The 12,229-nt window shown below is 49.1% G+C and overlaps 2 protein-coding genes across 2 annotated transcripts; both read left to right on the top strand.

Annotated features, from left to right (window-relative positions):
• Nucleotides 1-733: 733 nt before the first annotated feature.
• On the top strand, nt 734-1,453 carry LOC137629256 (uncharacterized). Its single transcript, XM_068360518.1, has one exon. The coding sequence runs from the start codon at nt 734-736 to the stop codon at nt 1,451-1,453; it is 720 nt and encodes a 239-aa protein (XP_068216619.1).
• Nucleotides 1,454-1,798: 345 nt separating this feature from the next.
• On the top strand, nt 1,799-4,029 carry LOC137629255 (uncharacterized). The gene is made up of 3 exons (XM_068360517.1): nt 1,799-1,820; nt 2,268-2,539; nt 3,193-4,029. Exons 1-3 carry the CDS (start codon nt 1,799-1,801, stop codon nt 4,027-4,029), a joined length of 1,131 nt encoding a protein of 376 aa, XP_068216618.1.
• Nucleotides 4,030-12,229: the final 8,200 nt, after the last annotated feature.

The following is a 12,229-nucleotide window of genomic DNA, read 5'->3' as shown; positions in this document are numbered from 1 at the left end:
TTTATTACATCTGAACTTGCCACAGGACTTGACTGTGAGAATTTGTGATGGTATCAGCGTAGAAGTAAATGGATTTAATGCTTCTAGAAAGTATAAAACAAAATTAATGACTGTTGATTTAGATATTGGGGATAAGAACTATAAAGTTCAGGCTATTTGCATACCTAATATTGGAATTGACATTTTAGTCCCCAACTTATCAAAGCTTGCTCAAGCATTTAAAAAGAAAGGATATGTCATTGCTGATAATCAACTTTTGAACAGTGATAGGATATCTAACGTGAAATTTGTATTGGGTACCAGTTCAGCTCATTGTTTGTTGACCACAGCTAAATTGTTTGGTGATATCAATCCTTTAGTTTATTTATATTCTCCTGTGGGAATATTGTTTATGGGAGAAGCCAGTAAGGCATTTAAAGTTGTTGATGAAATTCCTACTTTGGAGAATGAGGTTCAATTTAGACTTGCCAGTTTCTTATGTGTTCAGCCTAGGGAATGCATACTAGATGAATGGCAAGATAACGTAAATGACAAGGATTCTAATTTTTTTATAAAGGTTAATAAACAGTCCAATAAGGTCTTAAATGTAATAGCCAATTGAGCTCTAGATGATAAGGTGAAGGAAGTTCTCAATTATGAAAATATATCTTATGAGGAAGATTCGGAGTTAAATAACGAATTGGTTAAGAATACCTTGTCTAATATTAGAATAAATAATGAGGGTCGCCTTAACATGCCATTAATGTGGAACCAGAGGACATCTCATTTGTTGGGGCAAAACATCAATTTGAGTAAGGGAATACTAGCTTCTAATTTTAAGAAGTTGAAAAGAAACCCTGAACACCTAAGTATGGTTGATGATGTTATTCAAGAACAAATAGAAATGGGCATAATTGAAAGAATTCCAAATGTGGAAAAATTCCTTGAAAAGCATCCTGAGGCTAGCTTCCTAGCTCACATGCCAATCTTTAGACCTGATAAGGAAACCACAAAGTGTCGAGTTGTGTTCATGTCAAACTTAGGTGAAAGTGTAGACGGTAGACCTCTGACAGTTACTCACAATCAAGCCATGCACCCTGGTCCTAATTTGAATCAGAAGTTGAGTACTGCATTTATGAATTTAAGGTTTGGCTCTAAATTGCTCTGTTATGACATCAAAAAGGCCTTTAATCAGGTTGCCTTAACTGAGGAAGATCAAAGCAGGTTGCTATTTTTTTGGTATAGAAATGTGTCGAAACATGACTTTACATTGGTAGCATATAAGAATATAAGATTAAGTTTTGGACTACGTTGTAGTCCAACGATACTGATGTTGTCATTGTATTATATATTAGTTGTTGATGATTGTGATCCTAATTTGACTGATGTTAAGAGGCTTTTGTATCAGTTGTTGTATATGGACAATGGAGCATATACTTGCAGTTCAGGGGGAAAGTTGAATGAAGTTTACTAAGTTTTGCCTTCCATTTCTGAGAAATATAAATTTCCCTTGCAACAGTTTGTTACAAATGATCCCTCATTACAAGAAGTTATTGACAGGGAAGGATCCAGTCAAACTCCTCATGAGGTAAAGCTGTTGGGTCTTCAATGGTCAGGGGATTCTGATCAGATTTATACATTGCCTGTAAGGTTAGATCCTAATGCTAATATAAGGTATGTGTTAAAAACTATTGCTTCCAATTTCGACATCTTTAATTTCAATGGCCCAAATTTGAACAGAGCCAGGATTTTTTTTGCACAATTTGCAAAAGAATAAATTGGACTGGGATGAAATCCTTGATGGAGAACAACTTAAGGAATGGAAATGTATTGTAAATCAGGTAAATTCTTCACCACCCATTAAATTTGATTGTTTTGTTGGTGAAAGGGATTCTGAGTACATTTTAGAATGTTATGTTGATGCAAGTACTGAGATATATGGAATTGTTATTTATATTAGAGAGATTGAATCATGCAAGAGGAGTTTTCTTATGGCTAAGAATAAGTTTGTTAATTCATCACTGAAAGCGAAATCTGTGCCCTCTCTAGAAATTCAAGCACTGGTTTTGGGTTGTGAAGTGCTAAAGTCTGTTTATGATGAACTTACTGGGCAGTTTTGTTTATCTAAGATCAATATTGCCGATTTGCAACTGTTTTCAGATAGCCTTGTCGTTCTAGTGGTGTCACATTGGATAAAGTAAATAAAAGAATTGTATTTGTTAATAATAGGCTCGAACGCATACAGAGGATATGTGAGCAGATTCCAATAGTGTTCAACTATATTGCAGGTATCAACAATCCTGCAGATTGTATTACTCGTCCGGTTTCCAGGAAGGTTTTGTCCCGTACTAACTATTATTGTGGTCCAAATTATGAGCAGTTTGAAGAAACAAAGGTTCAGGAAGAGGTGTTAAGGTTCAGATTACCTAGCAGGCCGGTTCAAGAATTTGGCGTTTCTGTTACCCAAGCAGCAGAAAACCTAGTAACAGATCATTTGGTTCCAGTGGATAGATTTTCTAACTTGACTAAAATAGTAAAAGTACATGCTAAAGTTTTAATGGTAGTGAATAAGTGGAAAACTGCCCTTTCTAAAAAATGGTTCAGTTATTTCATCTTTGGAAATAAAGCCCCCAAGTTTTAATTATTATGAACTGGCATTGCAACAAATTATAAGCAAAGAGCAAGAGCTCAGATTTCCAGAAGTTGTGGAGTTTATTCGAAGAAAGCAATGTCCTAAAAACGGATATCCCTGACCTAGTTTCTCAGCTGAATATCTACCCTGACAGGAATAATGTTTTGAGAGTACATGGGAAATTTGATAGACCTAATGCTCACAGGGTGTTCTTCCCAGTGTTACTACCTAAAGATAGTTTATTAACTTCATTGATTGTTGGGGATGCCCACATAAAGCTAGGGCATGTAGGATATTATGGGGTACTGAATTTATTGAGAAAAAATTATTACATACCACACATATTTTCTGTTGTAAAGAAGTCTGTTAGCTCTTGCATTACTTGTAAAAGATACAATCAAAGACCTGTACGACTGAACCAGTCTCCATACAGATTATTTAGATTGGAACCCTCTGATACTCCTTTTGGTTATATATATTTAGATTATTGTGGGCCTTTTAATTGCAAACTTTCAGATGGTCGTAGGAAGGTTTGGATATTGAGTTTTTCTTGTATGTACACTAGAGCCATTAATTTGCAGGTATGTTATGATATGTCCGTATCAGAATTTTTAAGGGCATTTATGATACATTTATTTGAGTTTGGATTACCCCAGTTAGTTATAAGTGATTTGGGGACTCAGATTGTAGCCGCTGGAAATAAAATAACTGATTTTCTTAACGATCCGGAGACGGACGAGTATTTCAAGGAGAATGGCATTAATAAGATTAAGTTTGAGGGTTACTTTAAAAGGTGTAGTTCCCTTGGCTCCCTGGTTGAAACTTCAGTAAAAATGACAAAACAAATGATAAATAAGAGCATCAGGACTAATATTCTTGAAGTGAGAGATTTTGAATTTTTGATATGTCAAGTTAGAAGTTTGATTAATAATAGACCCATTGCATTTAAGGAATCTTTGAGAGATCAGGACCTTCATGCACTAAGTCCCATAACTCCAGAGATGCTGCTTAGAGGCTATGAAATTGTGACTGTAAATTTGATCCCAGAATTACAACCCTTGCCTGAGTTGGATGAATATTCAGACCATACGTCCCCGTCTGATTTGTTGAAGGATAAATATACCAAAATTAGGAATGTTAGGCATAGACTGTTTGACTTATATCAGAGTGAGTTTATGTCTACTTTGTTGAGTCAGGCAATAGACACCAAAGACAGATATAAACCCTGCAAGCATGATAAAATAGGTGTTGGTGATATAGTGCTTATAAAAGATGCTAATGTTAAGCCTGTAAACTTTCCAATGGGAATTGTTAAGCAGATAATCACCAATAATGAAGGAGAGACAACTGGTGCGGAATTAACTAAAAGACATGTGAGTTGCCTGATACCTTTATTGTTATTTGTTATTGTTATTTGAAAATTCTTCTGAAGATAAAGACTTAGCAGGTGACCTTCCTAAGATTAGCACTGACCTATCAGTTTACCTTTTAGCGCAGCTGAAATGACGAGCCAATAGTTTTAACAAGGGTTAATTACCCCCGCGCTAGTTACCGGGGGGTAGGGGAAGGGTAGCTTGCTATCCTTCCCCCCCCCCCCCACACACACCGGTGACTTGCTTCACTTCACTTAAAGGTAGGACTTGACTTGGGGGTCAGGGATGGCGGGCACATATGTGTAAATAGCTAAGGTTTGTATGGTTAGGAAAAATACAAATTATCTTCGAATTTGTCATTTTTTCCGTAACCGAAATACAAACCACGCTATTTACATTGGGTGACTTACCCCTTAGGAAGGGTGGAAAGTCCCCAGCCTTACTGACTTCGGCTTGCCCGGGGGCTCGATCCCTCAGTGAGCAGCACTAGAGAAAGGGAGCCCCTGTACCTCACAAGTTCCTAGCATCGCTAGGAACGAGTGGCCTACATAAGCAGTGTGTGGAGGAGAGTGTGACTCGTCCTATGAAGTTGACCTTGAGACCTTCAGATAGGAATTCTAGGATAGGACGTTCCCAATACCACCTCGTCAGGGTATGGGAGATGCAACAGTATTAAGCTTAATACTAGGAGCACAAAGAAGCATGGGTTACCTGCAGAGGTCGAGGTCAGCTATGCAAGGACCAGGATGCTGCTTCCCCAAGAGAGGGGAGAATGAAGAAAGAAGTAAGGGTCAGACATACTCTTTCATTCACGCAGACTAAGACCGGGTAACAACGCCCTCAACCTACTGCTACTTGTCCAAAAAGGAGCCTGAGGTTAGACCAGCTGTTGTGCAGCCACCACAGGGCCGATAGAAAACGTATCGAGGCTCCTGTGGGTCACGTCTTGCAGGTAGTGGGCTGTGAAGGTCGTCTGACGCTTCCAGACCCCAGCTTGTAGTACCTGCGTCACAGAGAAGTTTCTCTTGAAGGCCAGGGATGTAGCAATACCCCTGACATCGTGGGCCCGAGGGCAACGTGATGGAGGAGGGTCAGGATTCAAGGCATGGTGGATAACCCTTCGAATCCAAGCTGAGATGGTGTTCCTGGTGACCCTCCTCTTAGTCCTGCCTGTGCTCACAAACAAAGCTCGCACTTGAGGACGGACTGCAGCCGTTCTCTTCAAGTAGTGCCTCAGACACCTCACTGAACATAGTAGCAGCTGGTCTGGGTCGCTTGTTACAGAACGGAGACTCGCGATCCTCAAAGAGTCGAAGCGAGGATCCGGCACTCCAGGATTCTGAGTCTTGGCAACAAACTCAGGGACGAACCTGAACGTTACCTCCCCCCATCCCCTTGAATGGGCGATGTCGTACGAGAGACCATGAAATTCACTAACCCGCTTGGCCGAAGCCAAAGCGAGTAGGAAAGCCGTCTTCCACGACAGGTGGCGATCGGAGGCCTGGCGTAATGGTTCGAAGGGAGGTCTCTTAAGAGACCTGAGGACTCGAACCACGTTCCAAGGAGGAGGTCTCACTTCCGACTGGGGGCAGGTAAGCTCATAGCTACGTATGAGTAAAGAGAGTTCTAGCGATGAAGAAACATCCACGCCCTTCAGTCTGAAGGCCAAGCTTAAGGCTGAGCGATAGCCTTTCACTGCCGAGACAGAAAGGCGCATTTCTTCCCGCAGATAAACGAGGAAGTCCGCTATTGCTGGAATAGTGGCATCGAGTGGAGAGATACCCCTTCCATGACACCAACCACAAAAGACTCTCCACTTTGCTTGGTAGACTCCCTCAGAGGACCTTCGCAGGTGCCGAGACATTGTCTCCGCAACCTGTTGCGAAAAGCCTCTCTCCGCGAGGAGACGCTGGATAGTCTCCAGGCGTGAAGCCGAAGCGAGGCTACGGCCCTGTGAGGGACGCCGGAGTGGGGTTGTCTGAGAAGCTTGTGTCATGGAGGAAGCTCCCTCGGGAGCTCCGTCAGGAGCTGCAGAAGGTCCGGAAACCATTGTGCGTGATGCCATAGCGGAGCTACCAGAGTCATCGAACAGTTGACCGATAGTCTGGTCCTGTTGAGCACCCTTCTCATCAGACAGAACGGTGGGAAGGCGTTCACGTCGATGTTGTCCCACCGTTGCTGGAAAGCATCTTGCCAGAGTGCCTTGGGGTCCGGGACTGGGGAGCAGTACAGGGGCAGCTTGAAGTTCAAAGCTGTCGCGAACAAGTCCATAGTCGGGGAACCCCACAAAGTCAGGACTTTGTTGGCTATCTGAGGATCCAAAGACCACTCGGTACTCACTATCTGCGAGGCCCTGCTCAGACTGTCGGCGAGCACATTCCTCTTGCCAGGAATGAAGCGAACTGATAGTGTTATCGAGTGGATTTCGGTCCACCTCAGAGTCTCTACTGCAAGATGGGATAGCTGCTGCGAAAAAGAGCCTCCCTGCTTGTTGATATAAGCCAATACCGTGGTGTTGTCGCTCATCGCCACCACAGAGTGACCCGCCAGGGATCGTTGGAACTGCTGAAGAGCCAGAAAGACGGCCTTCAATTCTAGCAGGTTGATGTGTAGGCACTTTTCTGATTCTGACCAAAGGCCTGAGGCCCTCTGGTTCAGAACGTGCGCCCCCCCACACCCTTCTTTTGACGCGTCCGGAAACAGAGTCAATTCCAGGGGGAGGAGGAGAACTCACTCCCTTTCGCAGGTTCTCGTCGACCAGCCACCATCGCACGTCCGTCTGTTCCAGAGACCCCATTGGGATCAGAATGTCCGGAGAATCGAATCCTCGATTCCACCGGGACTTGAGCCACCATTGAAGGGATCTCATCCTGAGGCGGCTGTTTGGAACCAGACGAGCCAGGGAGGATAGGTGACCTAAGAGACGCAACCACGACTGGGCGGGGAGTTCTTCTCGCCTGAGGAAGGGTTCTGCCACCCTCCTCAGCCTTGCTATCCGGTCGTCTGATAGAAAGGCTTTGTGGAGATTGGTGTCTATTAGCATGCCTAGATAAACCAGTCGTTGGGACGGCTGCAGAGAGGACTTCTCGAGGTTTACCACGATCCCCAGATCCTGGCAAAGATCCAGAAGCCTGTCTCGCTGCCGAAGAAGGGTCGACTCCGAGTCTGCTAGGATCAGTCAATCGTCCAGATAACGAAGGAGACGAATGCCGTTCCTGTGCGCCCAAGATGAAATCAGGGTGAATACTCTGGTGAACACCTGAGGAGCTGTGGAGAGACCAAAACACAGCACCTTGAACTGGTAGATCTTGTCGTCTAGGCTGAATCTCAGGTACTTCCTGGAAGACGGATGGATTGGGATCTGGAAGTACGCGTCCTTTAGATCCAGTGTGCACATAAAGTCTTGTGGTCTCACCGCAAGTCTGACCGTGTCTGCTGTCTCCATGCTGAACCGGGTTTGCTTGACAAACCCGTTCAGAGCTGAGAGGTCGATGACAGGTCTCCAGCCTCCAGACGCCTTCTTTACAGAAGCCTGGGGAGCCGTTGACGACCTCCTGGAGAGCACCCTTCTCGAGCATGGTCTCGACTTCAGCCCGAAGGGCCCGCCCCTTTGCCGATCCCGTGGCATAGAAGCTCAACGACATTGGATTCGCTGTCAGGGGAGGTTGAGATGTTGTGAACGGGACGCGATAGCCTTGGCCGATCACTGAGACCGTCCAAGCATCGGCCCCGTGTTGCTGCCACCTGGGGACGCAACGCTGAAGGCATCCCCCCACAGGTGGACACGCAGGGGGACTGCCACCCCTAGGGCTTGCAGCCGCGGCCGCCACCCCTAGGAGTCTTGCCTCCCCTGGAGGACTTACCGCCCCTCTTGACCTTGGCTGGAAAGGGCTGGGGCTTAGACACCACCTTCTTAACTGCTGGTGCCTGCTTTGGAGCCTTACGAGGCTGCTGCTGCTGTTGCGGCGGAGCTGGAGGCTTATAGGGCCGAGCTGTAAGGGCCCTATGGAGGAGGGAGTCCGTGCTGGATTTCCTCCACCTCTCAGCTGTTCGCTCCATGTCCTGAGGCTCAAACAGGTTCTCCCCCAGAAGGGAAGCATGTTGGAGCCTACACACATCCACGGCGGGGACCTTCGGATGGAATCTCTCGGACACAGCATCGCGACGCTTCAACACCGAGTTGGCCCACAGGGTGGTAACCTGGTGCGCCAAAAACTCGATGGAGCGGGTGCCCGAGAGCAAGAAGGTCTCTAGGGCCTTCCTATTGGTCTCCTTGGACAAGTCCTCCGAGCACAATAGAATGCCCAGAGTTCCTACCCAAAAGTCCAGCCACGAAGTGGCCTGCATGGCACACTTAGCGACCTTCTCATGGCTAAGAATCTCTGCCGCCGAGAACGACACCTGCCGGGCAGAGAGCTTCTCAAGGGGAACTCCCTTTGCCAGCTCCTCCACAAAGTGATGGAGAGGAAGAGCGAGGCTGGACTCACCCAGAATCTCGAAATACCTCCTCTGCTGAAGACGAGGAGGAGGGATGAGCTTGTTCCCGGCAGAGGAACGACTGGAGGCGGCAAGAATCGCGAGCTGAGCGTTGGCCCTAGCTCTAGCACTCTTCAGACCCCGAGACCAGGGCAGAGCCGCACTGGACTTAGGGGCCTTCCGAACATCAAACACTTCATCTAAGATAGTGTCTTTGCCTTCACGGGGGGCGATGACGGGATCCATAAGCCCGTTAAGTTGCCTTATCAGGCTTAGGACCTGCCAGAAGGCATGTTCGGATTCCTGCTGATCTCCTCCTTGCGGGCTGGCAGCTAAGTCTCCTGTCCCAGGGATCTCTTCCTGGGGTGAAGCGTGGACGTTCCCCCGGGGAGCCGCGGGTTCCTGGCGAATCCTCGAAGATGATTTCGGGACGGTCTTGGAGTCCTTGGATTCCCTCCTGGGAGGGATACAGGATCCCAACAAAGAGGTTCGAGGAGCCCCTTCCTCACGAGACGATTCTCCTCCATGAAGCGAAGTCTCCCCCCTTGGTGCTGAGGGGAAGACTACCGCTTCACTGGACTCACCCGAGGACGGAAAGGCCTCGTCCACGGGAGAAGGAGAAAGCACTCGAGCAGGAGAAGGGGGCTTCGCGACAGACCTCTTGGGAACCAACTTCGCCCTGGGGGAAGTCACCACGAAGTCCACTCCTCTCTTTCTCTTCAGCGTAGGAGAGACAGCCGTTGGTTTGTTACCCTGATCGGCGAGTGCTGGCTTCATAACCCTCACTAACGCCCGAGCCAGAGGACCAAACCAAGTCTGTTGCTCCAAGGACACAGAGTCCGAAATCCTCGCTAAAGGGAAAGGGATCGGGCGATCCTTTAGAGTGGACACCACATTACCTGCCTGAAAAGAAGGTGGGGAAGAATGATGCACTAACCTCTCCTCAGTATCATCCTTGTCCTGCACTACAATCCTGCGTTTGGGTGGAGGCGACCCCGAGCGCTGTCTAGGAACACGTGTTCCTGCTGCTACCACTGGCTGCGAAATTCGCCGCGAACGATGGTAGCGCGAGGGCGAACGGTCGCGCGGGCGAGCGATCTCGCGGGCGCGCAGGTGGATGATTGCGCAGGAGCGCAGGCGAGCGGTCGCGCGGGCGCGCAGGCGAGTGGTCGCGAGGGTGTACAGGTGAACGAGCGCGTGTCCGAGTCGGCGAACGAAAGCGTTGGCGCGATGGCGAGGAAACGCGTTGCCGCGAGGGCGAGGAAGATCGCTGGCGGTGTAAATCAGCAGACGATCGGTGGTGAGCTGGCGAGCGCTGACGCGCAGGAAGGCGATTGCGCGTTGTCGCATGGTGACGCGTTGGCGTGCGATAGCGCGCAGCACAGGTTGGCGAGCGATAGCGCGCAGCACGCGCAGGTGAATGATCGCACGATGGCGAGCTAGTAGATGGCGAACCATGTCCCTTCAGAACCTCTGGTCGACGAAGCATAGGGGAACGCGTACGCGCAGGTTGTAAATCACGCGGGCGGTCCGGAGATCGCCGATAAACAGGTGATCGTTGACGCGTAGGAGAACGCTGATGAATAGGCGATACTAGAATCGCCTGTGAATGCTGGCGAGCAGGTGAACGCTGGCGAGCAGGTGATCGCTGGCGAGCAGAAGGGCGACGTGTGAGATCCTGTGAAGGAACAGGTGGCGTGGCGCGTTCACGAACAGGAACAGGAAGATCGTAGGCGCGTGGGCGAACATGTGCTTTTGAAACGCGCTGGAGAACGCGAACGCTGTTGCGTAGACACAGGATGAGAGAGCTCAGGAGACTGATGGCGCGCAAGGAGTCCAACAGGAATTGCAGGATGGTCAGAGACCATAGGGCGATGATCCTCAAAAGAGCGCTGACGAGCAGGAGAGCGCCTGTGCGCTAACACTGCAGGAGGGCGAGCAGAAGAATGCTGGCGCGCTAAGCGTTCCTCAGGAACCACAGGATGTAGGATGTCCTCAGGAGAGCGTTGATGAGGAGGGCGAACATCAGGAGAGCGCTGGCAAACAGGTGAGCGCTGATGAGCAGGAGAGCGCCAACGAGCAGGAGAGCGCTGACGATTAGGAGAGCGCTGACGATTAGGAGAGCGCTGACGATTAGGAGAGCGCTGACGAGCAGGAGAGCGGTGACGAGCAGGAGAGCGCCTGTGCGCTAGCATTGCACGTGGAAGTGAAGAATCCCTTTGCCCCGAAGGGACCGTTGCCCGTCGGGTGACGAGTTCCCCAGAAGATGAAGGTCTAGCAGGAGTTGGAGAACGGTCTGCAGAGAGGTCCAAGGGAGCAGGAGCTGTAGGCTGAGTACGACGAGGAGAGTCCCCTTCGGAGGAAGAAGAACCAAAAAGGCGCCTCTTAACCCCTTTATAAGGGGAAGGGAGGCCCTTGTGACGCAGCGGACGTTGAGCCTTACGGCGGAGGCGGCCACGGGGAAGATCATCAGGACCATCAGTCCTCCGAAGGGGAGTCTCAGTCAAAGCACTACCCTTAGAAGGAAGCTGAGCAGCAGAAGAGCTCGTAGGACTCATTTCACCCTGCAGAGGATTGCCCAGCCACGTTGGAGGCCTCTGCCACCACGACGTCGACGATAGACAGAGGGTCTACCTCTGCTACCGCCGGCAACTGCTTAACGGCGGCCCCCAACGAGACAAGGTCAATCAAGGCGACCCTGGAGGGCAAGCCCTTAAGCCCCAGGGAAGCCCAAATCTGTAAGGGATCATCATTAGAGAAGGAGTTATCAATGGCCTCCCCCGGAGGAGGAGGGGGAACCGCCCCGCTATGGGAGGCGACGCCCTCTCCCCCCCACCCAAGGTCGGGAAACAGAACTAGGGCCTGCGCTACCACTCGGCCGACTCTCCTTAGGAGCCGGTCGAGGGGGAGCTTCGGAGGAGGTTTGGGCGGCGAAAGAAGAATCCCGAGAACCTTCCTCCTTCAAGGCAACCCCCGAATTGGACTTCTTCTTACGCCGGCGGCCAAACCTCTCCCACTGGGAGGCAGACCACTCCCTACACTCACAACACATGTTTTCCTGGTCACACCGTCGGCCCCGACACTGAGGGCAAAGGGTGTGAGGGTCCGTATCTAAGGCCGACATAAAGGTCCCACAAGGGCGGCCGGCAACACCAGGGCACGTACGCATTGTAAGATAATAATAACGAAAGTCAACTTCAAACCAACACACAAGCTGTAGAAAGTAAAAGCAGAAAAAAGATTAAAGGCTGTCAACGAGGACGATGAACAGACACGTCTGTTCACCGCCGAGCCAAAAGTGAAGTGAAGCAAGTCACCGGTGTGCGGGGGGGGGGGGGGGGGAACAAGCTACCCTTCCCCTAACCCCCGCAAACTAGCGCGGGGGTAATTAACCCTCGTTAAAACTATTGGCTCGTCATTTCAGCTGCGCTAAAAGGTAAACCCAATGTAAATAGCGTGGATTGTATTTCGGTTACGGAACAATTTATATTTTAGTATAGCGAATTTTTCTTATCCCAACCAACTTAGTTGTCTACCTGTTGGAATAATACAGTATATACATTCAAAGTTTTTTCCAAGAGGTGGTAAGTCCCAGCCAGTACTGGCTTTTGGCTTTGCCCGGGGACTCAGTATCTGAGTGTGTCAGCACTCAACAATAAGGAGTCCCTGCACCTCACTAGAACCTTGCTGCGCAAGGGCTGTGGCCTACGTAAGCTGTGTGTGAAGGTCTGACGTGTGACTCGTCCTAAGAAGTTGACGTGTAGTCCCT

The sequence above is a fragment of the Palaemon carinicauda genome, chromosome 37, assembly GCF_036898095.1.
Source record: "Palaemon carinicauda isolate YSFRI2023 chromosome 37, ASM3689809v2, whole genome shotgun sequence".
In the NCBI taxonomy this organism is placed as follows: Eukaryota; Metazoa; Arthropoda; class Malacostraca; order Decapoda; family Palaemonidae; genus Palaemon; species Palaemon carinicauda.
Note: the sequence above shows the minus strand (reverse complement) of the source record. Positions and strands in the feature narration are given on the sequence as shown.

Bases quoted from the DNA above. Each gene is read 5' to 3' on its own strand.
- LOC137629256 (XM_068360518.1), top strand. From the start codon at position 734: ATGCCATTAATGTGGAACCAGAGGACATCTCATTTGTTGGGGCAAAAC.
- LOC137629255 (XM_068360517.1), top strand. From the start codon at position 1,799: ATGGAAATGTATTGTAAATCAG. The intron at 1,821-2,267 runs GTAAATTCTTCA...ACTATATTGCAG, and splicing joins GGAAATGTATTGTAAATCAG to GTATCAACAATCCTGCAGAT. The intron at 2,540-3,192 runs GTAGTGAATAAG...ATTAATTTGCAG, and splicing joins TACATGCTAAAGTTTTAATG to GTATGTTATGATATGTCCGT.